The sequence below is a fragment of the Python bivittatus genome, unplaced genomic scaffold (assembly GCF_059951505.1).
Source record: "Python bivittatus isolate LINGU-HERP-01145 unplaced genomic scaffold, Pbiv_v1 ctg000120_np1212, whole genome shotgun sequence".
NCBI classification, from domain to species: Eukaryota; Metazoa; Chordata; class Lepidosauria; order Squamata; family Pythonidae; genus Python; species Python bivittatus.
This window is the reverse complement of record NW_028277037.1, coordinates 9,251,726-9,278,756: the sequence shown is the minus strand read 5'-3', so window position 1 is coordinate 9,278,756 and position 27,031 is coordinate 9,251,726. Positions and strand designations below refer to the sequence as shown.

General features: G+C 38.4%; 1 protein-coding gene across 1 annotated transcript; it reads left to right on the top strand.

Annotated features, from left to right (window-relative positions):
• Nucleotides 1-25,739, top strand: NAMPT (nicotinamide phosphoribosyltransferase). The gene is made up of 11 exons (XM_088134993.1): nt 1-233; nt 8,682-8,838; nt 11,475-11,578; nt 12,339-12,467; nt 13,051-13,209; nt 14,351-14,487; nt 16,290-16,515; nt 17,980-18,099; nt 20,525-20,665; nt 20,757-20,891; nt 22,471-25,739. Exons 1-11 carry the CDS (start codon nt 174-176, stop codon nt 22,582-22,584), a joined length of 1,482 nt encoding a protein of 493 aa, XP_087991119.1. The 5' UTR covers nt 1-173; the 3' UTR covers nt 22,585-25,739.
• Nucleotides 25,740-27,031: the final 1,292 nt, after the last annotated feature.

Below are 27,031 nucleotides of genomic sequence, written 5' to 3'. Positions count from 1 at the left end.
CCCCGCCCCACGGTCCCGGAGGGTGGGCAACGCGAAAGGCAGCGGAGCCCTCCTCTGCCGCCCTTCCTCCCGCCCGCCCGCCTGATCGCGCTCGGGGGCCGCCGGCGGGGCGCGTCGGACGCGGCGCCCTTCACCCTCCCCGCCGCCCTCGCGCCTGCCCGGCCGCAGGCAGCATGGAGAGCGCCGCGCTCGGAGCCGAGTTCAACATCCTCCTGGCGACGGACTCCTACAAGGTTGGGGGGGGTCGGAGGCGGGCAGCGGGAGGGTCCCTCGCCGGCCTGGCGCCCCTCCGCGCGGGCACCCGCCGGGCGCAGGCGCTGCCCTCCGCGGCGCCCAGCTGCGCCCTGCGCTCGCCCGCCGGCCGGCCGGCCGCTCCCGGCGCGGGCTGAGCTGGGGGCGCTGGGGGCGCCGGGGGCGCCGTGTGTGACGGCCCGCAGGCCGGGCCTCCCTCGCCGGGCGGAGGGGCTGCGGGGTCGCTCGGCGCGAGGGGCCCCTCGGGAGCGGCGCGCCGCGCTTGGCCGCTGCGGGCGCGCGGCCCCCCCCGGCCCGACCCGACCTGGGGAGCCGCGCAGGTGGCATGGCGCGCCGGGGAGACGGACCGGGCGGCGGGGAGGCGCGTCTTCGGCCCCGCCGGGCGAGCGCCCGGCCCGTCTCCCGCTCCGCCCGGGGCTCGGCCGGGCGCGAAGAGGGAAGCCCGGCGCTGCGCCGGGCACGTGCTTGACCTCCGCGGGGCGCGGGCGCGGATGGGAGACCCAGAGCCGCCGCCCGCCCCGGCGCAGAAGTTTCCAGGGGCAGGAAAGTAGGCAGGGAGGAGGAGGCGAGGAGTCGAGCAAGACAGAAAGCGAAATTCGGGCAGGCAGGAGCTGCTTCAGCCGAGCAGCTCGCTCGTTCACGTGCCTGGCATCCCCCTTTCCAGGGAAATCGAAACCCAAATCCTCGCAGCGAGGGAGTGACCCGACCCACCTCCGCATCGCTGGGTTGGCGCAAAGCGAGTTAGCCTCGATTGTCGGGGAGCGCGGGGGGCTGCTTTCAGCTGGCTGCGAAGAGAAGGGGCGATCGGTGTTTCTGAGCAAGGAGGCTTCTTTCTTTGCAAGCGGGGTTTCTGATGCGCAAACTGCAGGCTTGAAGTAACTTTGCTTCTTGCTCTCGGTCCGGATAATCGTCTCCACTGACTTGTGGAAAGAATTTTACAGCTGCAAAGCCTTATAAGCTGCTAGTATTTCCTAGTTACAGGTGTTACTTAGACCACAAAATCAAACCGTTTGGGCTTTTAAAAACATAACTATGTGTATCACTGTAGAAGACCTAAATAGAAAAAAAGTGAAATTGATTTTTAATATTGACGGGGGATTTTTTTGATTGTAAGGGTTTTTGGTTGAATTCCCTTATGGTCCCTTATGGGCTGTATTTGAGTATTTAATTGTTGCATTATAATTACTGTAATAGTTTATATACTGGACTCCCAACATTTTTATTCCGTTATATAATTATTCACGTGGGAACTGCTGATGCAGAAACCATTTCATATATCCACAGGATAATCTATCAAGTCATAGAGTCCCTGAAGCTATGAGTTATACAACATGTAAATCTATAGCTTGACTGCTTCAAAGGAAGCTGGAAGGCGTAGTTTGACTGAGATTGGGGCTGGTATTTAAATTGTAATGCAGCCTTTCTCAACACTCAGATGTGTTGTGCCAAGCTATAACCTGCATAATCTCTAAGCACCATGGAGATGATGGGAGTTGTGGTCGCAACACATCCAAAGGGTTAGGGTTTGGGATAGCAGTTCACCTACAATGGTAATTAAAGCTGGATCTAGTTTATGCAGAATCTAGACCAGCGTTTCTCAACCCTGGCAGCTTTAAGATGTCTGGACTTCAACTCCCAGAATTCCCCAGCCAGCCATGCCGGCTGGGGAATTCTGAGAGTTGAAGTCCAGACATCTTAAAATTGCCATGGTTGAGAAACACTGATCTAGGGAGAGGTGAACCCTTTTAAGGCTTATTTCAAAAGGGAACAGTAGAACACACACATTATATCCTATTTAAATGAACAAAATGCACAGTCCCATATATATATTCAGAAGCAAACTTCACTCTGGGACTTTGTTACAAGCTGGAAGGGATGGTAATTTAAACCTTACTTGCAATCCTCTTTTGGAACAGTAAGAGAGACTTGGCATAGGCTTCCTCCAGTCAGGCACAGCCATCTAGTCTGTCCAGCTAGGGAGCACATCCATCAAGGACATTGCTGTTTAGCCCAGCTCTGGAGGAGGGGGGAGTGGATCTTCCTCCCCAAAACCCAGATGTACAGGAACCTTCTGAACCATTGGAAAGTACAAGGTATAGCTGGGCAGGGGAATTAATGGGAAAAATACTCTTTGCCTGCCTGCCTGCCTGCCTGCCTACTTGCTGTATTTATATATTGCCATAATCAACATAGACTCCCAGAGATTTTATCATAGGAATATAAAATAATATTAATAACCAAACAGTATTGTTCAAAAAAGACACAGATGATAATCCTTTCTTAATCCCCAAATATTCTCTAGAATAGTTCCATTTTTACAAACTTCCAGTAGGCCACTAACAAAGCAGTTCGCTGGCCTTGAGAGGGAGGTTATTCTATGGCAGAGGGACTGTAACAGTAAAACATTGTCTGTGGACTCTCACCTTCCCCTCTTAGAGGACTGCTGATAGATTTTGCTGGGGTGCACATATCAGATGGGTCATTTCTACACAGAGAAGCCAGTCTTGCAGATACCAAGAACACCCTCTGGAATCCATCTATTGGTATTTAAATAAATAAAGCCAAAACTCCAGATATTAGAAAGAGTTTATTGGGAAAAGAAAAATACAGGAAATTTAAGGGAAGATGACAATCGCACGTACTAAATTCCAAATCAAATCAGTTGGTCAGCCTAATTAAGCTAGTTGTATATTACATCCATAATCCAAGGTCTTGGACTTTGGAACGTGTTCAGAATTCATGGCAGGCAAGCTTAATAGAAAATATCTGGGTCTTCTAATTGGATGTTGTTTGGCAGGACCTCCTTGCTTCTTTCTGCTTTATCTTGTTCCTTCTTTACCCTTTTGAGCACTTTCTCAATTTTACAAAATGCAGGGGGTAAGTGAAATAAATGAAAGATCTATATTCTTTATGAATATAGATGCTCCCTTTATTCTTTATGAATATAGATCCCTTTGGAGAAAGAGACTGTCGCTTTACTTTAGCCAGTCAGGCAAAATGGCCCACCTCAGATGTCATGGATCTGGTGAAGAAATTCAGAACTTACCTGGCAGTTAGAATTATCTTCCTAATTATTGTTTTGCACTGCCTTGCTTTTGCCAGTTATGCAATTTTATGAAAACAGTTGCATAGGAGAGGGTTTGGGGAAATGAAAAATGAATCCTGTTCAGGCTTCTCAGCCTAAGGTGAATTATCAGACGTTTTGGGGATACTGTAGCAGAAAAAAAGTGGGTCAGGGAATTGTCACAAACTTAACTTCAAGCCAGTGAGTCAGAAGGTACGGCTGTAAGTGCTTAACTTTGGACTGGATTTTTCTGGTAAGAAATCTTATGATATCCCGAGCAAAGTGTGATACTCTTATATTTTAAAATTAAAATCAGCATAGGAAGCTGTCTGATGTTGGCACAGTACAGTGCAGTGTTTCTCAACCTTAGCAACTTGTAAGACGTTTGGACTTCAACTTCCAGAATTCCCCAGCCATCTGGAAGTTGAAGTCCAAATGTCTTACAAGTTGCTAAGGTTGAGAAACACTGATAGGCATCCACCTTTCCTAAATTTGTGCCCTCTGAATGTTTGGGCTACAATAACCAGTCTTATCCGAATCATGATAGCTGGGGATGATGGAAATCAAATACATTTGAAGGGTATCATCTAGAAGACAGCTAGATAGAAAGGGCCTTTCATTTTTTTAATGGAAAGCACATGTTTTACCACTAAACTACAGTTTGGTGCAGATAGAGATTGCTGCTGTTCTTTGTGTGCACATATAGTTATCTGTATGTTGTGAAGATTTTTCTTGGTATATAGACAAAGTTGTCACAACTTCTGACCTGAAAATGTGAATAGCGTTGTGCCATTAAATCCCCTGTTCTTATCCAAGTAACTAATGCTGAGCAGTCTCCTTCAAAGGGTTTTATTACTAGCTTTGAGTAAACAGAAATAACCCCCTTTTTTCACATGCTGGAATTAAAGCATAGACTATTATCATTCTAGCAGAGTAGTAAATATGTGCTTTTTACAGAATGGATTAGTAAGGAAAAGTGATCTGTTTTCCCACTATTCATTTTTTATTCAATTTGTATAGCCGCCCATCTCAAACCAGTGACTCTGGGCAGCGAACCATCATAAAAGCAATTAAACAGTTAAAACACAATACAAAAAAGAAAATGAATACAAATAGCAGTCAAGAGTTATTATAATCCATCGGTGTCAAATAACTACCCCACATACTTACCTGCATTGGGTGCATGAGTTATTAAAGGCAAGGTTGCTCTTCCCAATAAATAAAGCTTTCTCTGCTGGGTGATGTAGTAATTTACTTTGCAGTATTTTACCTTGGCTGGCTTCTGAAGAAAGTGCTAGCAAACTCATAGTATTTCATAGTTTATAGTACTAAACTTTGCTTTTAGCCCTACCATGGATCCTATTTATAACCAAATAGCCACACTTCTTTCAAAATAGTCACCATCTGCTGTCTGGACAGGTGGTTATGAAAGAGGCATTGAAAGGAAACAGCAATTTGGCATATTGTGCCCAATATGTTAGAGTTATTTGAGGAATTTTATATCTTGCTTTTGATACAAACTGACCTGATTTGTACTTCACAACTAATGTACAGACTGGAATTTAGTCAGACTTTAGTGTTACAACTGTAGGTTACATCAGAAACAAAAATAGTTACCATAGGTTACAACATGACACAAAATATTCATAATACCATTCACCCTTTTATGGAGAGTTGAAAGGAAATCATTTTTCCACATATCCAACCAGTTAACATTTTCCTTAAAACTAAGCCTAAAAAAAATTAAAAGGGGCCAGCAAAATAAATAATGAGGCATATCTTCCACTAAATCATTCTCACATTTGCAAACTCTGGAGTCCAGGGTTTTTGTTTTTTTTTAATTGCTTTCTAAAAACGTCTAACCCATTTTTTAAAAAATCAAAGAAGAATATCTGAAATAAGCTTCAAATAACATTCACATTCAGACAGTGTGGATCCCTGCATAGACCAATCTTATTTTTGGCAATGGCATTTAAATCAGATTGATTGGAAATGTGGACCAGTCTCTAGCTTTGTTTGGTAGAGAAAAATATATTGACTTAAGAAGTCAAAAACTCCAGGGAAAAACCATAATGCTGAATGAGATGTTAGATTAGATTTTAGAATTAAATGTCTATTTAAAAATATTTTGATTTTTTTAAAGTCCTCAGATAGTTTACATAGTCATAACACATACAATCAAAAGGAATAAAGCAGAATAAAAACAATTTGTTAAAAATGAATATTCGGAGAGCTAACATTTGGGGACAGGCGCTATTAAAAGATACATGTTATGCATCTTTTAAAAACTCACCAGCCAGAGATGCGTAAAACCTATCAGCCTTGGGGCCTGATATGCCATCACAGAGGGGAGGTCATTCCATAGGCAGCTGGCATTTTGCAACCAGATGCAGAGGACAGGATCACACATCCCCACTGAGTATTGTTGAATGTCTGGGGACCAGTGTAATGAGAGATCCTGTTTGGTAACCTGGACCCCAGCTGCTTAAGGCTTTGTATACTAACACTGGCAGCTTGAATCTCAGTACAACACACGGCAACATGTGTTCTTTTGTGGCACCTCAGGTCATAATTTGTGCATTACAGTAAACCAACTTCAAGGTTATAATGCGTGAATCATTGTCATCAGCTGGCCAAACTATCTTTGCCCAATAATAGATAACAGATAATAAGTGCTCCTGAGAGCCAGTTTGGTGTGATGGTTAAGGCACCAGACCAGAAACTGAGAGACTGAGTTCTAGTCCCGCTTTAGGCACAAACCCATCTGGGTGACCTTGGGCCAGTCTTTCTCACTCAGCCCTAGGAGGCAGGCAATGGCAAACCACTTCCAAAATCTTACCAAGAAAATTGCAAGGACTAGTCCAGGCAGTCGCCAGGACTCAAAACTAACTTGAAGGCACCAAAATATATATATATATATATAGTGCTCTTAACCACCAAGATTGCTTAGGGCAGTGATAGATTTGGACCATTTCTAAAATGCTAACCAGTTCCTTCAGGGAAACTGCAAGATCTTAACTAGGTTTTTCTTCTTCTTCAAGGATCAGACAGTTTTCTGTACAAAAAGTTAGCAAAATGAATAAGTTCAGGAGGAATATGTTTAGAAAGACCTTTTTTTTAATCTGTTCAATTGTGTCTGATTCTCAGAGACTGCCTGGACAAGTCCCTGCAGTTTTCTTGGCAAGTTTTTCAGAAGTGGTTTGCCATTGCCTCCCTCCTAGGGCTGAGATAAAAGGACTGGCTCAGGGTCACCCAGCTGGCTTTGTGCCTAGGTGGGACTAGAACTCATGGTCTCCCAGTTTCTAGCTTCATGCCTTAACCACTACACCAAATTGGGTCTCTTAGAAAGTCCCAGTTTGAGGGAAATCATTTTAAAAACTAAATATTTCTGTACATTAAAAAAAAAATCACTGATTTTGACACTGCAAATACTTCTTCAAAAGACAAACTATAGAGTTAGGAAGCAGAATAATATAAAAATATCTCCTTGGAGTGTACAACCTAATTTGAATATGGAATACAAAATGGAATTAAGGATGAACATTAGGAAGGGAGAAAGAGAGGTGGTGCTTTGTAACTCCTCTGGAATCGGTTCAGCCTTTACATTAAGGAATGTCCAAATCTTAAATGCTTCCAATAGTTATTGCAGTACATATTTGACAGGTTATACTAAACAATGCAACCATCCTTTGTTGACCAAGCCACAGATGGTTGTGTTCTCATAACTATATGAAAGAGTTTTATCTTTAGATGATGATAATTACAGCTTGACAGATGGTATTAAATAAGCAAAAAGACCCCCCGAAGCCCCTTGTTCATGTGGAATTATAAAACATTGGGTAATGTAGTCAACAAACTTTGTCATGGAAGAGAGTAATCCATCTTTTCTAGTTTAGATGCTGCCAATTCTGTATTTGGAATAAATGTGTACAGTACTGGCATTTGTATTGTATGTGTTACCTCAGAAGTTTAAGAATTTTTAGACCTAAGAATCTGATCAATTATATTTTCACTATTTTAATTGTGTACCTTATCAAACGTTGTCTTACAGTGTTGGAAATGCAAATACTACTGTATATCAGAAACAGAGAGTGAAACTGACCAGGCTAATTCATTGCTCATGCTGACAGAAATGCAAAAATTAAAAAAAAAAATAAAAGCATAACTGGTGGAAAGGAAATTTTGACTTTTAAAAATCTTTTAATCTACAGCTTTAGTTTTTCAGGTAAGGGAAATAAAATGCTTTTGTCTTGAACATTTCGGAGTACATATTTTAAAATAAGTTGGTAAATTTCCCTTGAGAATGTGTCATCAAATTCTGGGTTAAAAAATGTTTAATTTTTTGGGTGACTAAGTTTAAGCAAAATGTGCCTTAAAGTTGCCAGAATCATTTTCTGAAAAAGTCTTGGACAAAATGTGAACCAAAACCCTTTTTTTTTTTTTTTTACTAAGCTCTTTTTTCTAATACTTCTTTAGGTTTAAATGCAATAGTGTTAGGATTGAGGCAAAACATTCTGTTGACTAGTATAGCAAAGCTGGTGTCATTAATATTTGCGTCCTATTGTAGAAAATGAGATTTCATTGACATCTTTTGTCTCCTCTGCTTATTTTTAGTTCTTACATATAATAATGCTATTCAGTCTTGCCAGAAAGCATATTATGTGGGGGAGAGGTGTAAAAGGTACTTGTTTATTGACAAGGCTAAGCTTTTCAGATTTATAGTGTGCATAAGAAACACATGGCTATATTGGATGATAGTCTGATCATACCATGTTCCACCCAACAAATTATTCCTGAGCAAAACGTACGTTAACCTGTGCTTGAATGAAACTTTTAGTCCAGTGTTTCTCAACCTTGGAAACTTTAAGATATGTGGACTTCAACTCCCAGCCAATTCTGGGAGTTGAAGTCCACACATCTTTAAAGTTGCTAAGGTTGAGAAACACTGGACTAGTTTCTAAAAGCATGCTGGTACTAGTAAATTTAATTGTGAAATTGCAGAGTGAAAATCATGTCTATCATGTTTCACGTTTACTTAGAATCCTGGTCAGTTTCACTTCTCAATTGTGGAAAAGTTTGTTTTGTAGGTTGTGTGCATAAGACACAGTAGCAAATCTATAATGTTTGGAATGAAACAGGAAAGAGGAATGCCTGCTCCCTATATTGCCAGCCACTGAAATGGAGTGATAAATGCTCCTTGCTTCCAAATGTGGACAGACTTGAGCAACCCCAAGTTTGTCAGGCGGAGGATGAAAGTGATCCTTGAAAAAAATGCTTGTAGCACCAGAGGTTTAATTCGGATAACTTTTTTTTCCCCCTTCTTATGGACTGAAATGTTTTCTTACTCGGGGTTATCTTATTGTAGGTGACACATTATAAACAATATCCACCTAATACAAGCAAAGTTTATTCCTACTTTGAATGTCGTGAAAAGAAGACGGAGAACTCCAAATTAAGGAAGGTCAAATATGAGGAAACAGTTTTTTACGGGTTGCAGTACATACTTAATAAATACTTACAAGGTATTTTTTTTTCCTAGATTTTCAAATACCACATTTCCATATTGTCACTGTCATTCCCTGTTGTCATTTCTCTACTGCTTTTTGTGGAGTAAGAATAACTTTTGAAATGTCTTAAGTTGGACTTGTATTAAGGATAAATCATAAAAGAATCCTTGAATTGTCATACGCACTGCAATTATTTTATTCTGAATTAATTGCTTATATAAATATAGGATCTGGGTTCAACTATGTCTTAGCTTTTTAATGTTTTCACTCTTATAATAACAGTTCTTAAAGTTTGAGGAAGAGCGAAGGCTCTTAACCAGATATATTAAATTTTCATACAGACAGCACACACACACTTTCTGTGTTTAAGTTATATCATGCTATACTGTAGTCGGCTTTCAGGGGAACAGTTCATCATGTTCAGCTACTGAAATATTTGAGAAACAGTGAACCAAGCTACTTTTCATGAGGTTCAGTTATATATATTTTGAAGGTAAAATGTTTTATGCAAAAGTGCAAATTCATAATACTTACAGTGTGATATCTTGACATTTATGTTTAAAAATTAGTTTTGATCGTTTCCAAATTCCAGTTTCTATTCAAGTCAAGTTTTGTTGGAACAATGCTTATTTTATTATATTGACTTTAAGACTTAAGTGGTAAAGTGAATTTGTGTAAAGGATGAAGGCTATAAATATCTGATAAATAAAATATTACTGTTATACTTCCTTTTGCTGAAATATAGCATGGGAATGTAGATGCTTGAAGATTCCAATCTCAAGAGGATGTTTTTTCATCAAACCTTAAAAGAAGGCATGTTTGAACTCCATCAAACTGTACTTTTTGTGGCCAATCTCCAGTAATCCGTGTTTCAGCTTGAGTGTGTGGTAGAATCTGTTCCAACTATTTCTGGATCAGGCAGATTACAAAATCAATTTTAATTGAACTTCAGCCCTAGCTATAGAACAGAGATCATTTGCATCACTTTAGTGGATGATCTGTGCCAGGATCAACACTGGGGAAAGTTCCTTATCAGTTCAGTTAGATTTCTCTGTAGCTATTTGACTAGATGCCTGGCTGAGATGGAGCTTGGAGGCACCAAAAATTTCCCTTCATCCCTAGAAAGTTCCAGAAAGTAACACTGAAGGACTCCTGTTCAGCATCTTATCAGTTGTCCATGGTGTATTCTAGGGTTCTTTCATATCTCCTATACAGTACTATTTAACATTTAAACTACACTACCAGTTGAGGTTATTCAGAATCTGGGAATTATCACCCATGATGCTATTAACACCCAATTATTATGTACCCAGTTAAGTTATTTGGATTCTGAATCAGTGATAATTGCATTGATGCAATGAATATGATTCAATACATTGAAGATTGTTCCTAAGTAGTAGAAAGGAAGAGCAGCCTTTCTTGGATATATTGTACTCTCTTAGAAAATGGTGGTGGATGGTTCAGATGTACATCTGAATTCATCTTAAATTTGGATGTCATGCATGCTTCTTCAAACTAAGATAAATGTGCTAAGTGCATTTATTTCTGAAGCTGGCCAACCTGGCCTTAATTACATCTTGTTTGAACTACTGAAAAGCCTTCGAAAAGGGTCTTGTAACCTTAGCTAGATGAAAATACGTCTAGGTCACTATGTGTAGAATCTGACTTGTATGTTACAACAGTTTCATGGATTACAGTTCTGTTTCTGGGCATAGTTAGGATTTTGTGCCAAGGTAACTAAATGGGCATATGTGCTTGCCCAAGTTTGAAGTTTTTCAGCAGGAGATATCTTTATCTGCTCCAATAACTGAAGTGTGCTTGGAAGAGATTCAAAAAAGACTCTTCTTAGGGGTGGTTTCCAAGTTCTAGAAATTCTTGTTTTTTTTCTGACTAACCTGCCCACAGATATTTTTATTTAGCCCTTCAGCCCTATAAGCTAGCTATTATGGTCACTCTAAATCAGTGTTTCTCAGCCTTGGCAACTTGAAGATGGGTGGACTTTAACTCCCAGAATTCCTCAGCCAGCCGTGCTGGCTGGGGAATTTTGGGAGTTGAAGTCCACCCATCTTCAAGTTGTCATGGTTGAGAAACACTGCTCTAAGTGATGTACACAGTTTAATAGTTAAATTGTTTTTGTTAATGTATATTTTACTGTTAGTTGCCTTGAGCATCAATTGGGAATGAATACATCTAAGAAAATGTTCCTCAAATACAAAAACCTGGACAAATAGGAGTTGCTGTCAATTGTTTGTTAAAAAGTGAATGGGGCTTCTTGATTTATCACAGTGGCTTCTCCAAAAGCAGCAGTAGTAGAAGTAATAATATTTTTTTCAAAAAAAACCCGGGCTGAGAGGGTTGAGATATTGCAACGCAGCTGTCTTCTTTCAGATTATCATTTCCACATCAATTTCCATAAAACCAGTGTGCCTGAATCTGAAGAATAGTTTAAGATTGGGGTGTATTCCCACTTGTGAGTAATCATATAATAAATGGAGAGAAATCCACTGGCCATAATCCAGAATAACTGCATGCATTAGCCAGTTTCTTCTAGAACATAATAAGAGAGGTGGTGTAACCACCTTTTAGAGCAGATTCTCATGTCTTAAACTGCATTTCTTTGAGTATATAATACAGTTTAAATTGTTTCATAGGCAAAGTGGTAACCAAAGAGAAAATACAGGTAGCCAAAGAGGTGTATAAGGAACACTTTCAGGATGATGTCTTCAATGAAACGGGATGGAACTATATTCTTGAGGTAAAAGGAAATTGAGTTAATATTTGCATTTAGTAGAACATTGTGTACCTCTGCACTTACATACGCTTGTTGAAAAGGGGGTTGTGCATGAAACTGTCAGAAGTTATCTTTCAGTTTGATAGGGCTATTAGATGCTTATTTTTTAAAATGAAATAGAGTAAAGCAATGTACCTTTCACGTAGCAAATGCAAAGTTAAAGGTCAACTAGAAGGAATTTGCTTCTATGTAGAAAAATTTGGAGAGTTGAATGTGCTTGCCAATTGTTCATATGGAATATGCAATAACACTATCTAAAAGCTTTTTAATGTTTGTTCTGTGAGTAAAGATCTCTTCGTAATTTATATGTGACTTACAAGCATGGAAAGTTAGTTCTGTCTCAAATATTATAGTCCTTAAAATCAGATGTTTTGAATTTTTTCCTGGTATGTCACAACCTATTTATTTCTTCTTATGGAAGCTTGCCTTCCTTGGGGAAATCATTATTTTGTTTCCGAAGTAGCATTCTGTTAATACCCAAGATACGTTGAATCTTGCTAACATGGTTAAAACTATAGCAAAGATTGTAATTGAAAAGATGACATTACTTTAGTCAGTGTTCTTTTAAGCAAGCCAGAGAAATCTGTAGCAGTATCTTTGGATATTTAAAAGCAGATAGATAAAAAGTATATATTTATATTAAAACCTGTTTTTCATCCAATGAAATAGATGGTGGTATTTGACTATTTTCCAAATCATTGCCTGTTTCTCTTTTATATGATAGAAATATGATGGCCATCTTCCTATTGAAATAAAGGCTGTTCCTGAGGGCTTTGTCATTCCAAGAGGAAATGTACTTTTCACTGTTGAAAACACTGATCCAAACTGTTACTGGCTTACAAACTGGATTGAGGTAAATAGTGTTGAATTTTAAATAAATAAATGGGAGCTGTGATGGAAGTGTAAAAAATTAGCCATAGTGTGTTGAAACTGGATTGAATGAAACCCTAACCCTAACCCCACCCTCAGAACTCTAGACCCTGGTCAATGAACAAAGTTGAGTTGAGGAAGATTTGTGACAAGATAAAAAGAAATACTATTTACAGCATGTAGTTATATTATGAAATTGCTTCCTTAGATTTAGTAAGACCAATTAGTTCCAACAGCTTTCTATGATTAAATCAATTCATAGAAGATATAGCCAGTAGGCTTCTCTTGCTGAGGAACAAGTGAGTTCTTTTGTACTCATATCCTGCTTCTGAACTTGCAGTGACATCTAGGTTCCCACTGTAGGAACAGAATTCTGGATAGATAGGCCAAAGTCCAGCCAGCAGAAGTATGATAATCTGTAGATATACGTGATTACCATGTACCATATCTAACTTTCAGTGCTGTGTTGTAGTTCCCGTTCTTCATTACATTTCAGTTTTTATTTTCAGTCTGCTTTAGAGTTGGAATCTTCTCTTTTATTTATGGCGTATGTTATCTTTTACTAGACTATTCTTGTTCAGTCGTGGTATCCAATCACAGTAGCCACAAACTCCAGAGAACAAAAGAAGATATTGGCAAAATACTTGCTGGAAACCTCAGGCAGTTTAGAAGGACTGGAATACAAACTTCATGATTTCGGTTACAGAGGGGTCTCTTCACAAGAGGTAATGCTCATTTCATTCATTCATTCATTCATTCATTCATTCATTCATTCATTCATTCATTCATTTATATTTTTCTTTAAAACATTTGCCTGCCACTTCCCATTGAACATTCTCAAAGGGTTTACAATACAGTACAAACAATTAAGCACTTATTAAAGCAGTTGAATAAAGACATACATGAAAACATTGTATAAAATATACGAAGTGAAACAAATTATAGCACTGGGAATTAAAAGCTACAGGAAAAAGCTAAAACTATCACAGCAGCACTAACACATTGTTTAAAAATCTGGGAGAACAATAATGTGCTGAAAAGACAATAAACCTGGAACCAGGTGGACATCCTTGGGATAGACATTCCAAAGTCAGGGATCTACCACTGAAAGGATCTGTTCTCAAATAGTCATTTGCTGAACCTCAGGTTTTTAGAACAGCCTGTTTAAGGTGATCTTAGGTTATCGGTAGGAATGTAGGAGGGGAGGCATTTTTTCAGATGCTGTGGTATTAAGCTGTGAACACCTTTATACGTTAATGCTAGGGACTGGAAACTCTCTGAGAGCCAGTGAAGAGTATAAAGTTCATATCACCCAGTCGCCGTTAGTCCTCTTGCCATAGTATTTTGTAGGACTGAAGTTTCTGGATCATAAAGCTTATTTTTTAGTAGGAAGCGGTCTGACTATGACAAGGGGATAGATGTGAAATCCCCCACTTTCAGGTCCCTACAGGAAAAAAAAATTCCAGAATATGATTTGCCACCTGTTTTGGACCAATATCAAATTGAGACAGATCCATGCTGTCAAGGCAGCCATGAAGTCTGGAGCAACCCCATTCAAATCAAATCTTGCGAAACAAATATGCAGAAAGTTGGATCATAAACAGGAGTATTTAATGGAAAGTTAATTCTTCATCTGTATTTGATAAACTTTGAATACACAATGTTTCTTTTCTGTATAATACTAAGTTGTAGTAAAAAATGAATGGCACTTGTTATCTTAATGTATATTGCCTTTTACATGTGTATTGTAAAACTGGAGAAAGTGCTACTTAATTAGAGTAGACCCTACCATTCATTAAAGCAGAATGTTCTAGTAATAGTCATTTTGGATGAGCGTGCCTGCAATTCGAAATCATGTTTTCTCAGACTGCAGGAATAGGAGCTTCTGCACATTTGGTGAACTTCAAAGGAACTGATACTGTAGCAGGAATTGCTTTAATTAAGAAATATTATGGAACAAAAGACCCCGTTTCAGGTTATTCTGTTCCAGCTGCTGAACACAGGTAACTGTTTATTTTATTGACACTATTTATATAAGCAGCCTATTCTTCCTGTTATCCTCAGCAGGTGATAACATCAAGCGAATCTTAGGTTGATCTTGAGAAACCTAAGCAACATCAGATTTGGCTGGTACTGGAGTAGGACCATTGGAGAACAGTTTGGAATTTGAACTAACATCTCAGAAAAAGCTATGGCAAACTATTTCTGTATTGCCCCAAATCCAATATGGTAGCTATCAGGCATCACGTCATTGTTGAGGGAGACTAGTTTTTATTCTTCCTATGTTTGCAATCAGGTTTAGATTGGCTGAAGCCGTGGTCTGCTGCAAATATTACTACCACAACTACAGATGGCTATTTTATATACATATAAAGGTTATAAATGTATAAACCATTCATGCAACATGGTTGCAGTTTATTAGCAATTCTGATATCAACCAGTAACTTCTAGTAGTGTTCAGTTTATTTGCAGCTTGATTTGATGAGTTGAGTAACTTGCATATAAATTCATTAAAAAAGTAATGAAAGATTCAAGCGGTAGAATTAATTCATACTGGCATCTACATTTGTTTTTCTAGTTCCTTTTGGGAATCTATCAAGCTACTACAATTAATTTGTAATAAAAAAAATTCTCATTTCAAATGCATCAATACATTTTGTTATGCCCTGTTTTAGGATAATTTTTAGTAAAAAGCAGGCTAAGAATTGTTACAAATAGAGTGTTTCTCCATGGTTTCCTTGATTTAGGGTTCCTATGGTTCAGTGCTTTGGGGGAGGGCATTTGGATTGCTCAATATATGTCAGAGAAATGATGTGGCAATAAAATAATATAAAATTCGTACTTCTTGTTTCAGTTACAGATCATCTTGAGATCATTTTGTGCTTTTGCTTACAAATGTTCAAGCACCTGTGATTGCACTCTAGATAAAAGTTCAGTGCCATTGGTTAATACCATCAGAAGATGGGTCTCTTGTTACTGTTTAGTCAAAATGTATAACTCTTTAAAATTCATTTTTACATGCCCTCTACATGAAAGCATACATGTCTATTAGTTTTCTAATTAGGTTCATTTGGAAATTTTTATAAGTAGAGTCATCTTCATAAGTTCTTTTGGGAAATCCATACTATACTATAGAAATTGATGATTTAAGTATGATTAATCAATCTACAGGGTGAACTGTTTGAGATAGGCGCACAAGTAGTTCTCAACTTATGACCATTCATTTAACGACCATTTGAAGTTATGACGGCACTGAAAAAGTGACTTACGACCAGTCCTCGCACTTATGACAATCACAGTGTCCCCACTGATTTGAGCACTTGGCATGTATTTACGACAGTTGCAATGTCCCGGGTCACATAATCACCATTTGTGACCTTCCCAGGGGACTTCTGACAAAGTCAGTGGGGGAAGCCAGATTCACTTAACCACAGTGGTTTGCTTAACGACTGTGGAAAAAATGGTGGTAAAATCTGGCATAACTCAATTAACGACCGCATCACTTAGCGTTGGAAGTTCTGGTCCCAATTGTGGTTGTAAGTCAAGGACTACCTATAGTGGAAAACTTCCATAAGGCAGTGAAGATTTTTAGCAGTTTCATATGAATGAAAACATTATCTAATGTTGCTTTAAGAAAACATTGCTGTTTGCTACCTAAAGAACTTTGGATTACAAACAAAAGTATAAAAAAAGGAAATAAGTATAATTATATCAGAATGAATTGCTGCATAATACATTGTTGTGAAGGAAAATGCAGTTGGACTAATGTACACCTCAATTTAATAAACATCTCTTGTTCTTCCAGTACTATAACAGCTTGGGGAAAAGACCATGAAAAAGATGCTTTCAAACATATTGTGACCCATTTTTCTTCAGTGCCTGTATCTGTGGTCAGCGACAGTTATGACATTTACAATGCTTGTGAAAAAATATGGGGTGAAGATTTAAGGCATTTAATTGAATCAAGAAGTGCAGAGGCTCCCCTCATTATTCGGCCAGATTCAGGAAATCCTCTTGACACTGTGCTAAAGGTAATGGCTCAGAATTATCCCAAGATTTTGAAATTGCATAGTAAAAATAATTGTTGCTAAATCAGCGTGTGCCACTTAGCTGCTTGAACCAGGCTCCTGGGTTCTTCAGCCCACCCACACATCCCACATAAAAGCTACACAAAATTAACCGAATACAATAGGTAGTGGTTTTGTTTGATTTCTGTCTTCAGGCGCCCGAGGCACTTTCTCCTCCATTTTTTGCCCACAGTTCTGTACATTGGGTTGAGTGAGAGCAATCTAAAAATGACCCAGTGAATTCCCAAAGCCAAGGTGAATTTTAACAGAAATAACACTTTATTTTATGTATGTGCCTCTTTAAAAGTTCATCATTTCATTTTACTGATATGAGGAAGAGCTCGATAAACAATCACAAATGTTTCAGGTACAGCTTGTATTCAGGAATGTAACTCCAACCCGTTTGTTTAAATTGGCACTGATTTCCCATAGACAGGTGCTGCATAACGTAAACACTTCCTGAAAATATATTGACAGATATATTTAATTCTCTGTATATCTATTCTGTCTTTCTAAGAAACGTATATGTCTTTTTAGAAAATCATCTTGAAAAACTAAACTGCGGCAGCCAAACCACAAACGTTAAAATGTAAAAACAAAACCACCTAAAACATCAAAAGCACATTCCCACCTTTATCTAATGCTGAAGACAGTCCTTACAGAAATGCTAGAAGGTGAAAGGACGAAATATATAATTAACATCATCTATGGGGTGACCTCTCCACCACCCCTATCCCCATGTAATATTATCAACTGTACCGGTCTTTTTATCCTAAATAAATAAGAATATCATCATTAGCGTTTAAAAAAATAAGTAAAGAACCCAGTTGTGAAATGTTGGTTGGCTTTTCCGTGTGGCTTCCACTTCTGCCTTAGAATGACTTAAGGCTCTGGTCTTTCTAATTTAATGTTCCTTATCTCTGTGGCAGAGAATTTACTAATTAGTTCTTGATATTCCTGGTGTTAAAAAGACTGATGGAGGGAACCTTGAGGACGAATAACATCTGGAGGCAAATATCTTTTTACACTCAGATCCATTGCACTTGCACATTTTTAGGTGTATCTGTTGTTGCATCTCCTGACAGATGCAGGTTAACATGAGTGGTCCTGAAAGAAGTGCCACAGAGCGAAGCCATATTCTACGTGCAAAGCATGCTTTATCACAACCCAGGGTTTCCTTCAAAGAATAACTTTAATTCAGTGACTCGGTTGGGATTTTTCTTTCTTTAGATCTTTTCAGTATATAACTTCTATTCTGAATTTGTTTGAATTTGCTATTTATTTATTTATTGTTATCCAGCGGGATTGATTGATTGATTGATTGATTGATTGATTGATTGATTGTTATCCACTGGGTTTATTTAATGGATGACTGATTGAATTGCTTAATATTTGTGTTGGGCTTTGTTTCTGTTTTTGTTTTGGTAGGTTTTGGAAATTTTAGGAAAGAAGTTCCCTATTGCAGAAAATGCAAAAGGTTATAAAGTGTTGCCACCTTACCTCAGAATTATTCAAGGAGACGGTGTGGATATCAACACATTGCAAGAGGTGCGGTTTTCTGATTAATCTGTAGATAGGTCCTTCTGTTACCTTTTAACATGAGTATTATTAAATGATTGTACCTTAATTTGTGGCTGTGTTCTCAAACTTGTCTATACAAAATGTATTTTCAAAGTCTGACAAATATTAAGTGGAAAAATATGTCATGTCTTAATAGCACAGCGTTAAAAAAGTTAATTTGCAGAGAGCAGCTGAAACAGCAGCTAACATTGCTCGTTACCTTTTTTCCCCTCCTGCACATTCCTTTTACTGGCAGTTTCCCCTTCTCTTTCAATTTTCACTTATTGCAAGTGCAGTTTTTTTGCAATCCAGGAGACCCCCAGCGGCTGTTGACATCTGACAAGATGCGTGCCATCCCACATTATCTTTCAGTTGGAACAAAAGCTGATGAGATCCCAGCGTGAATTCTTGCAAAATCTTACCACATCCTCTTTGCTCTAAATTACAGGAAGTAGAGTAGAGAGAAGCCAGAAAACTTGCAGACGCTGTTGAATGACCTTGGGGACAAAATGGTGCCACATGATGCCGTGCTGAAGGTCACGGTCTTAGCCTGTGATGCTTTTTGATGACCTTGTTCTATGTGTAACTTGACGTGTACGAAGTATCATTTAACCTTGAACAGACTCTGTTCAAAGGAAAACAGTGGTGTCTTCCTGTTGCTGTCTTTTAGCTGGGAAAAGAAGTTGCTTGCATTTTAAAACTTGTTCCTTGTAGTTTGGACTATGCGTACTAGAAGATAAGTAGCTTAGAATTGTCTTGCACAAACTGGCCTTTCCAGTTTGAATAACAACCACAGTGTGTGGCCGTTGGATATGTCTTGGGCCACCCAGTCAATTCCTTTGTCTTTTTTCAATTTATTTTTAAGCAGACGTACATTTTCTTTTTAAACCTTGGGCACCTACAGAACTTTCAGCCATCCTGCCTTTTTGTTACATAAAATTCTTCTTGGCCCTATGAGGATTCTTCACAGGAAAAAAGGAAAAAGCCACAGCAGCCACAAACTGGGATTTTCCTATTTTTCACCCAGCCAACCTCAAAAGGATTAAAAAGAAAGGCAGGGGCACTCCCAACATTTAGTGATTGATGTTGCCTCCACAGACTTTATTTGTGGTGATGACAAGAACTCTCCTTAAAATTCCGGAGGTGTCCGTGCCTTCCAAAATGCTGGTAGTCCTTGACTTACGACAATTGGGACTGGAATTTCCATTGCTAAGCAATGTGGTCATAAAGTGCAACCACATCACTTAGTGATGGCAATCCCTGCAGTCCTGGTTGCCGTCATTAACTGAATCCCAGGGTCATTAGGCGAGGCAACTTCCTGTCAGCTTCCCACAATCAAAGTTAGTAATGAAGCCAGCAGGAAGTTGCAAGTCCCAGGCCGTCAGGCAGGTAAGCGGCTGCTGATGGGTGGGGGAGGGAGTGACAGGGCGCGCAGGGGTGTGTGGGAGGGTCAGGAAGGATGCACGGTGGTGCGCAAAAGGCACTGCATGGGTTAGGGAGAGTGCGCAGGGGTGTGCAAGAGGCATGGGAGTGTGGGAGAGGTGTGCTGCGTGGATCAGGGAGGGTGTGCAAGAGGCCCCGCACAGGTTAGGGAGAGTGCGCAGGGCTGCGCAAGAGGCACTGGTCAGGGAGGGTGCATGGGAGTGTGCAATTGGTGCCACATGGGTTGGAGAGGTTGTGGAGAGATGTGCAAGAGGTGCTGCATGGGTCAGGGAGGGTGCACGGGGTGCACAAGAGGTGCCACACAGGTTGGGGAGGATGCTCAGGTGCGGGTTGGGGAGGGGTGCGCAGGGATGCATGAGTGGTCAGTGTGGCATGAACGCAGAGGAGCTGGGGTAGGGTGCATGGGTGGTGAAGACTTACCCCAGTGACTTGGGACCTTCCCTGCTGGTTTCCCTATCGTGTTTCTGGGGAAGCCAGCAGGGAAGGTTGCAAATGGCGATCACGTGATTATGGGGTGCTTGGCAACTGGTCAGAAGTGCAAACGGGTTGCCAAGCACCCAGATTGCAATCATGTGACCATGGGGATGCCGAGATGGCCGTAACCCCAAGGACCAGTTGTAGCCATCATTCATTCAGTATGGTTGTAGCTTTGAACAGTCGCTGAACAAATGGTCATAAATCAAGGACTACCTGTATTGGAAATTGTAGCTTAGGGGTTGGGAGAGAGTTAACAGTGGATTTCTTAGCTACTTCAGATTTCTTAAAAGGAACCAAACAGGATGCTAACTATTATCTTCTCTTACACAGTCTACATTTCTGTTTTTGTAAGTTACACTTATCCACAATAAGTTTATGCATAATTTTCTTTTTGAAAAAGTAGAGTCAGTGCATGTACATTATGAGGCATATGCTTAATTTGGAAACTGTACCTTCCTTGTGCAATGCTTAAAGCATTTTCTATCCTTTTCAGATAGTGGAGGGAATGAAACAACAAAAATGGAGTATTGAAAACATTGCCTTTGGCTCAGGAGGAGCTCTGCTGCAGAAATTAACTAGAGATCTCTTGAACTGCTCCTTCAAATGCAGTTATGTGGTTACCAACGGCCTTGGGGTATGTTCTCTAAATGTAATTTTTACTTTAGAGAAAAACAGGAATAAACTGAGGTCAGTGCGTATGAACTCATTTTGAATTTGGTTTCTAGGTAAACGTCTTTAAAGATCCTGTAGCTGATCCTAACAAACGTTCAAAGAAAGGAAGATTGTCTTTACACAGAACCCCAAACGGAGACTTTGTTACCCTAGAAGAAGGCAAAGGGGATCTAGAAGAATATGGACAGGTATATTAAATGCTTAAATTTCTCTTGCAGTCTTAGGGGAATGGGTATAAATAACTTGTTTTGGTATTTTAGAATAGAAGCGCAAACATGCTTGCATTCTCCACTAATCCTAAACTAGCACATCAGTGGAAACATGATTTGGCACCTAGAGAATAGAAAAGCAATTCACAGTTTTCAGTAGTTTCTGCCTTTTAATATTTAGTTATATTTCTTTTGTATACAAAAAGAGACAAAAAGATGCAAGAACATACCTGTGTCCTACACTAATAAAAAATAGCATAACTTATGTATTGAATTATTAACTTTTTTCCAGTTAACCATCAGGGATAAACAGTAAAACAATTTCTAAATAGTCTTCCAATCAAGAACCTAGCAATAAAATAACTTGTTCAAAAATGAAAAGATAGGTAACGCTCTTCAGATTGTTGTAGAATTGATAAAGATATGTATCCTTCCACTTAAAGTGACAGGATTTTTGTAATTGTAAAAGTACCAGAAAAATACTTCATGCTAAGACCAACTGCTGCTTTGTTTCAAATCCTCTTGTTATAACATGCTTTATCCTTTATAATATTTATATTATATTATATAGATTCATATATCTCCTTTATAACATGCTGTATATTTTGCTTTATACCACCCAACCCAGTTCACGGAAGATAATGCTCTCAGTGGCCATTAGCCAAATTAATAATCTCTGGTGACAAAGGTGATGCACGTTTTGCTCGTAAGCATCCTGTAGACATCTGAATGAGTGCTATGGGGATAGAATAATAGTTAGACTGATCAAATATTACTCTTGTAGCCTTACATTTTGTATTCAGAAGACTTGTGGTCCAATCTCTAGGATTTCCAGGAAAAGGTGCTTTCTGGCTACTGTGGATGTTATTAAGTTATACCAACCAATGATCTGCCTCTGCTTTTAGATGCAGAGAGTAATACGTGTGTGCAGGCTGTTACATACAGTGCATTAATTTATTTGTTTAAAATATTTCTAAACTGCCCCATATCTCACATCTCAGTCAGTAGATGGGTCCTACAGCAGCTATTAAAACTAACCTTAACTGGCAAACTGAAATGTGTTAAAGTCACATTCAGGAGACTTGCATAACTAGCTACGCCATAACCTGTTTCTTAAAGTAGGTCAGTGTTGGTGCCTGCGAAACTTCTGAAGAGAAAGCCATAATTGGAGTGGCATAGTTGCTGTGGCATATATATTTGCTAGCAGTAAGATAAGAAGCTGCAGAACTCCACAGCAGATCAACCAAGGAAATAATAGGAGGGTTATTCCATCAAATAACCTCGGTCTCGAAGTGTTCTGGCTTTAGATGTCTTCACCAACACCTTCAATTCTCAACACACACAAATCAGCAGATACAGTAACGTAGTTTTGTAAATTAAAGGACCATTATTTTGGGAGTAATAAGCTGCTCTCTGTGGTGAAGTTCCCATATAGAGCAAACCTATCCAAACCATAACTCACCTTAGAGTCTGTAGCAGTCTGTTTAAGTCACTTCATTTTGGGGGTAGACACTGTATTACTTTTACTAAAGCTGCCACAAATGGTGTTCCTTTGCAGGATCTCCTTCATACAGTGTTTAAGAATGGAGTAGTAACGAAGACATACTCGTTTGACGAAATAAGAGAAAATGCCAAGTTGAAGACGAGTGAATTTTCCATGGCATCTCACTAAAGTTTCATTCCATGTTGGTATATGTGCAACAATTATGTACTGATAATGGTTTCTTGTAGAGATCTGTGTGTTTGTGTTTGCCACATTCTAGCCAAATTATTTGTTGGTTTATGGACATCAGTGCCCTAATTTTTTTTTTAATCTTTTATTTTGGCCAGTCTGAAATTGAAATATTTACAGCTGAAAACATGGTCCGCGTAATACTAGGGTTCTTTGCTAGTAGTGATTCAATCTGGTACGGATCTCAATGAGACAGTGATGAGATGTTTTATAAATAAATAAATATATATATAGATATATATATATATAGTAGCATATCACAAAACAGATTTACCTAATAGTATCATCCCTTTATGTTTATAATTAACTTGTATTTTTGTACAAATAAGATTGTGTAAAATATATTTAAAGTTTCAATAATTCCGTCTTTCCAACTTTTCATGATTTTTATGAGCACAGACTTTCAAGGAAATAACTGGGGGTGGGAAAACTCAATGCCTTTTTGTCCATTGATCAGCAAATAAAACATGGCCTTAAGTTTTATTGTGAAAATTGTACTGTTTGAAAGTTTTAATCAGGATAGCTCTCTCAGAACTCAGAGAACAGACTGGGTTGTTCTGCCATCGAAAGCGAAACTTCTGTATCCTCCAAAATGGGGTGATACAGGACTTCTATAAATGCATCCCTTTGTTTGAGAGCAGGAGAATGAAATGCCAAATATTGAATAACTTCTTGCTGCAACAAATATTGCCAAGTTCACCTCACTCTTCAAAGAGCGAGGCTGCAGTCTTAATGCACGCCTAGATAGGTATAACATCCAGTTGAAATCAGTGGGTTTTATTCCAATCAACTTGCATGGCAACTGACAGTAAAGCTCAGAAATTTCCTTCCAACCCGAACAGATAAGTGTAAAATAGTGACAGGTGTGCAAATGGTTATATTATTCGGATTTTATTTTTCCATATATTGTAACAAACTACAAAACAAAATACTGAACTGAATAGTGCACTTTTTAACTTTTTTTGTATTTTAGTCTTCGGTTTTGCTTTTTTGTCAGATTGGATGTTAAATTGTATAGATGTCTTAAATATTTTTTTGTTAAATAATTCTAATAAAACATCATTCTAGCCAAACTCTTTTTACACTGATAGCTTTCCCTAAAAAAGAGAACACTATGCAGAGGTTAAGTATTTCAAAAAAATTAATGCAATGAATGAGACTTTTTTCATGACTGCCCTTGAATAATTTTCTACACATGCTCTGAAGTGCTGAGTTAAGAACAAATTTGTTAATGTTAAGGCACGCTGTATTAAATTCTCAGGTGTATAGCCATACGTAGGGATGGTTATTGGAAAAAGGACTGACCAGTCTTTGAGGTGGCAATAAGTGTTGATTTGAGGGCTATGATTTTTTATCACTGTATAACTGGAATTTATATTAAGTTTAAACAATTATCTGGAAAACAGTTCAGAAGAGCTCTTAACGAAATAAATTAAAGCAAGAGAATGTGCTTTTAAACATGTTTGGAAAGCCATATTTTAATGTTCTGCTCTGAAATATATTGAATTGCCAGAGATGTTAGGACAATGATGCCCAATCTTAATCATTTATTTTGCTTAATAAGGTTTTGCATATTGTGTGTGCTTAAACATGCGATGGATGTATTATTTGATTAGTTTTCTAAGCAGTGAGTTGCATGCCCAGAAATAAACATACTTAAATAAACATACTTAAATACTTACTTAAACATACCCATCAGACTGTTCCGTTAGGGTTATGCAGTGTTGTGTTACACACAGAAAGGAGTAGGAAATAGCCAAATAATTTTAAAGCGTGAGGAAATAAAAGGAAGTAGAGCTATATCTAACTTATATCAGCCCCTTTCACTATAACTTTTCACCCTTCCTTCCACCTTGTCCATGCCACCACTTCATTCAGTGTCTTCACCTCTGATGATCTCAACAACGCCATTCAACCATGGCTTTCTCAGGGCTCCCTTCCTCACAGTTCCTTCATGTATTTGTATTGTAGTTTGATCCTTGCTCATTATCTGTATATGACCAAATCACTTCAACATACTTTTTTCATATTAGTCATTCACTTTTATATTCAATCTGCATTCATTCAACGCCAATTCATTCTTGACCTATTTCTTCTGGTTTTACTGTACACACAAGTACTGCACTCTCATTGCATGAAACTTTGTATTTCTCCTGACAGGCCTAACTCTGACTTCCATAAAATGAAGTGGGTAGAACTATGCTCTTAGATACATTTTCTTTCTTTCAACAAACATTTTTCAAAGCAAACCACTATTTCTACCTTTCTATCAGCATTTGCACATCCTAAAATTTCTCCATCAGTTTTTCTGTCTTTGGTATATGTTCTACCAACGTACATAAATTCATCTATTTGCTATAGTTTTGTCACTTTTTATGCTACCTTGCAATTTTATTTCATTTTCCCTGCCAAACACACCTACTTTGGTCTTCGATACATTAATTTTCAGATCCATGTTCTTTTAAGCTGAATTCTGCCAAATAACTTTCCCAGGCATGTTTATGAACCTCCCTGTACTTTTTGCATACCTTTCCCCTTGTATAAGGAAACAATAATGGTGTTCTTCCAGTCAGGCATGGATGCTGTCTTCATTTTGCACATTAAGCAAGTCCCACAACCATTCTGTAAGCAGCCATATAGATTAAATATATAAGTAGCTTCTTTGGTACCTGAACAGTTCTCTAGTTACACCATCTACACCTGTAGCTTACAATTTTTCAACATCCTCAGAGCATTTAAGACTTCCATTTCATCTGTTTTTATCCTTGGGCATCTAGTGAGGAAATTCATTTTAAATCCTATGCATATCCATACAGAAATCAAAAGAACTTCTTCCAGCATTCACTGGCTTCTGTTTCATCCCAAATCATTTTGTTACGTCTATTTTTAATTCCATTCACGTTGTTGGAGGCATCTCATTTTTGCAGCAAATCGTATTCCTATAGGCATTTGTTTTACTGATCCACAACTCTTTTCACTTAATTCCACCAGGCATCCTTTTTCATACTTCCTATTATAACTCTATGCTTTTGTGGCACTCTGTAACGTAATTCTTCTCACTCTCATTCAGGCATTTTCTGAATCCTTTTTTTTTTCACACCCACTTTTCATTCATTCTGTTGCAAGAATAATTAGTCTTCTATTACTTTTTCATGCAGGACTCATTTTTTCTCCTGCAATTCTTCTACTATCACTGCTTTCTTTCATGTACTTCTTTTTCCCCGAGGTCCACTACTAAATCACTGTTCATCCCACATTCAGAACCCTTCATCACTTTCATATTCTTCAGTAACTCAGATTTTCTTCAAAAACAATTAAATCAGTGATCTTTTTAATTCATTACTTTTCCATAAGAATACTCGTTTGCCTAAATCTTGTTTTTGAAACGTTCTAAGCAAATATTCCTTTTACCATTCTCATTCTTCTTAGGTCTTTTTCTGTATTTGCTCATCTTGATCCCACCCAACTATTTATGTCACCTACCAGATTTGTTTTCCTCTTAAATCACAGTCATTCAGAACATTGCATGGTTTTTCCTAAAATCCATCACCGGTTCTTCTATTTTTACCATTTTCTGGAGCATATGCAGCTATTTCTTGCCTATGGATTCATACTTTCATACACATCCACAACAACCCAAGAAACCCCATTTCACACTGTCTGATAAACACCTTCACTTCCCTGCATGTATTCAAATCCACACAGTCATCCTTCATATCTATTATATACTCAAAACTTACATTTTTGTATTTGGCTTTGGAAAGGCACTCTTAAAACACAATGAATTTTCTTCATGTATATTTGGAGTTTATATAATTAATGTGTGTGTGTGTGTGTAAATTATTCTCTAATATACTTAGTTGTAGGGATGTGAAGGTTCAGATTAAAAAATAAGATTTTTTCTGGAGGAAACAAACGTTTTGTCCTTTGCCTATCCCTCTTCATTTTTAAGTGAGCTTTGTATCTGTTGAGGGGAAGAGTTCCCAGGGATTCCTATACCTGCTAAACAGTATTGAGCTCTTACCACCAAATTTAATGTGAAGATGATTGGCATCTGGAAATATGAAGCACTTTGATTTCAAATGCAACTTTACTGTACAGTATAGAGTTTGAACCGAATTCTTCCATACACACAAACTGTTTGGGTTTATCTTTAAACAATTAGGTTTGTAAAAACTGATTTTTAAGCTCCTTTTTCATTTTAGTATAGATGTCTTTAGGACTGGCAATGGGGAGATTTTTTGTGTTTCCTCTAAAAATAATTTATTTGTAACCTATATTTAAGGTAAGAATTTTTTATGATTTTTTTTCTGAGAGGAATGATTATGATATAGGTAATGAATCTTTTGATAAAGAGAATCAACACTGGGAAGGTCTAAATGTATTT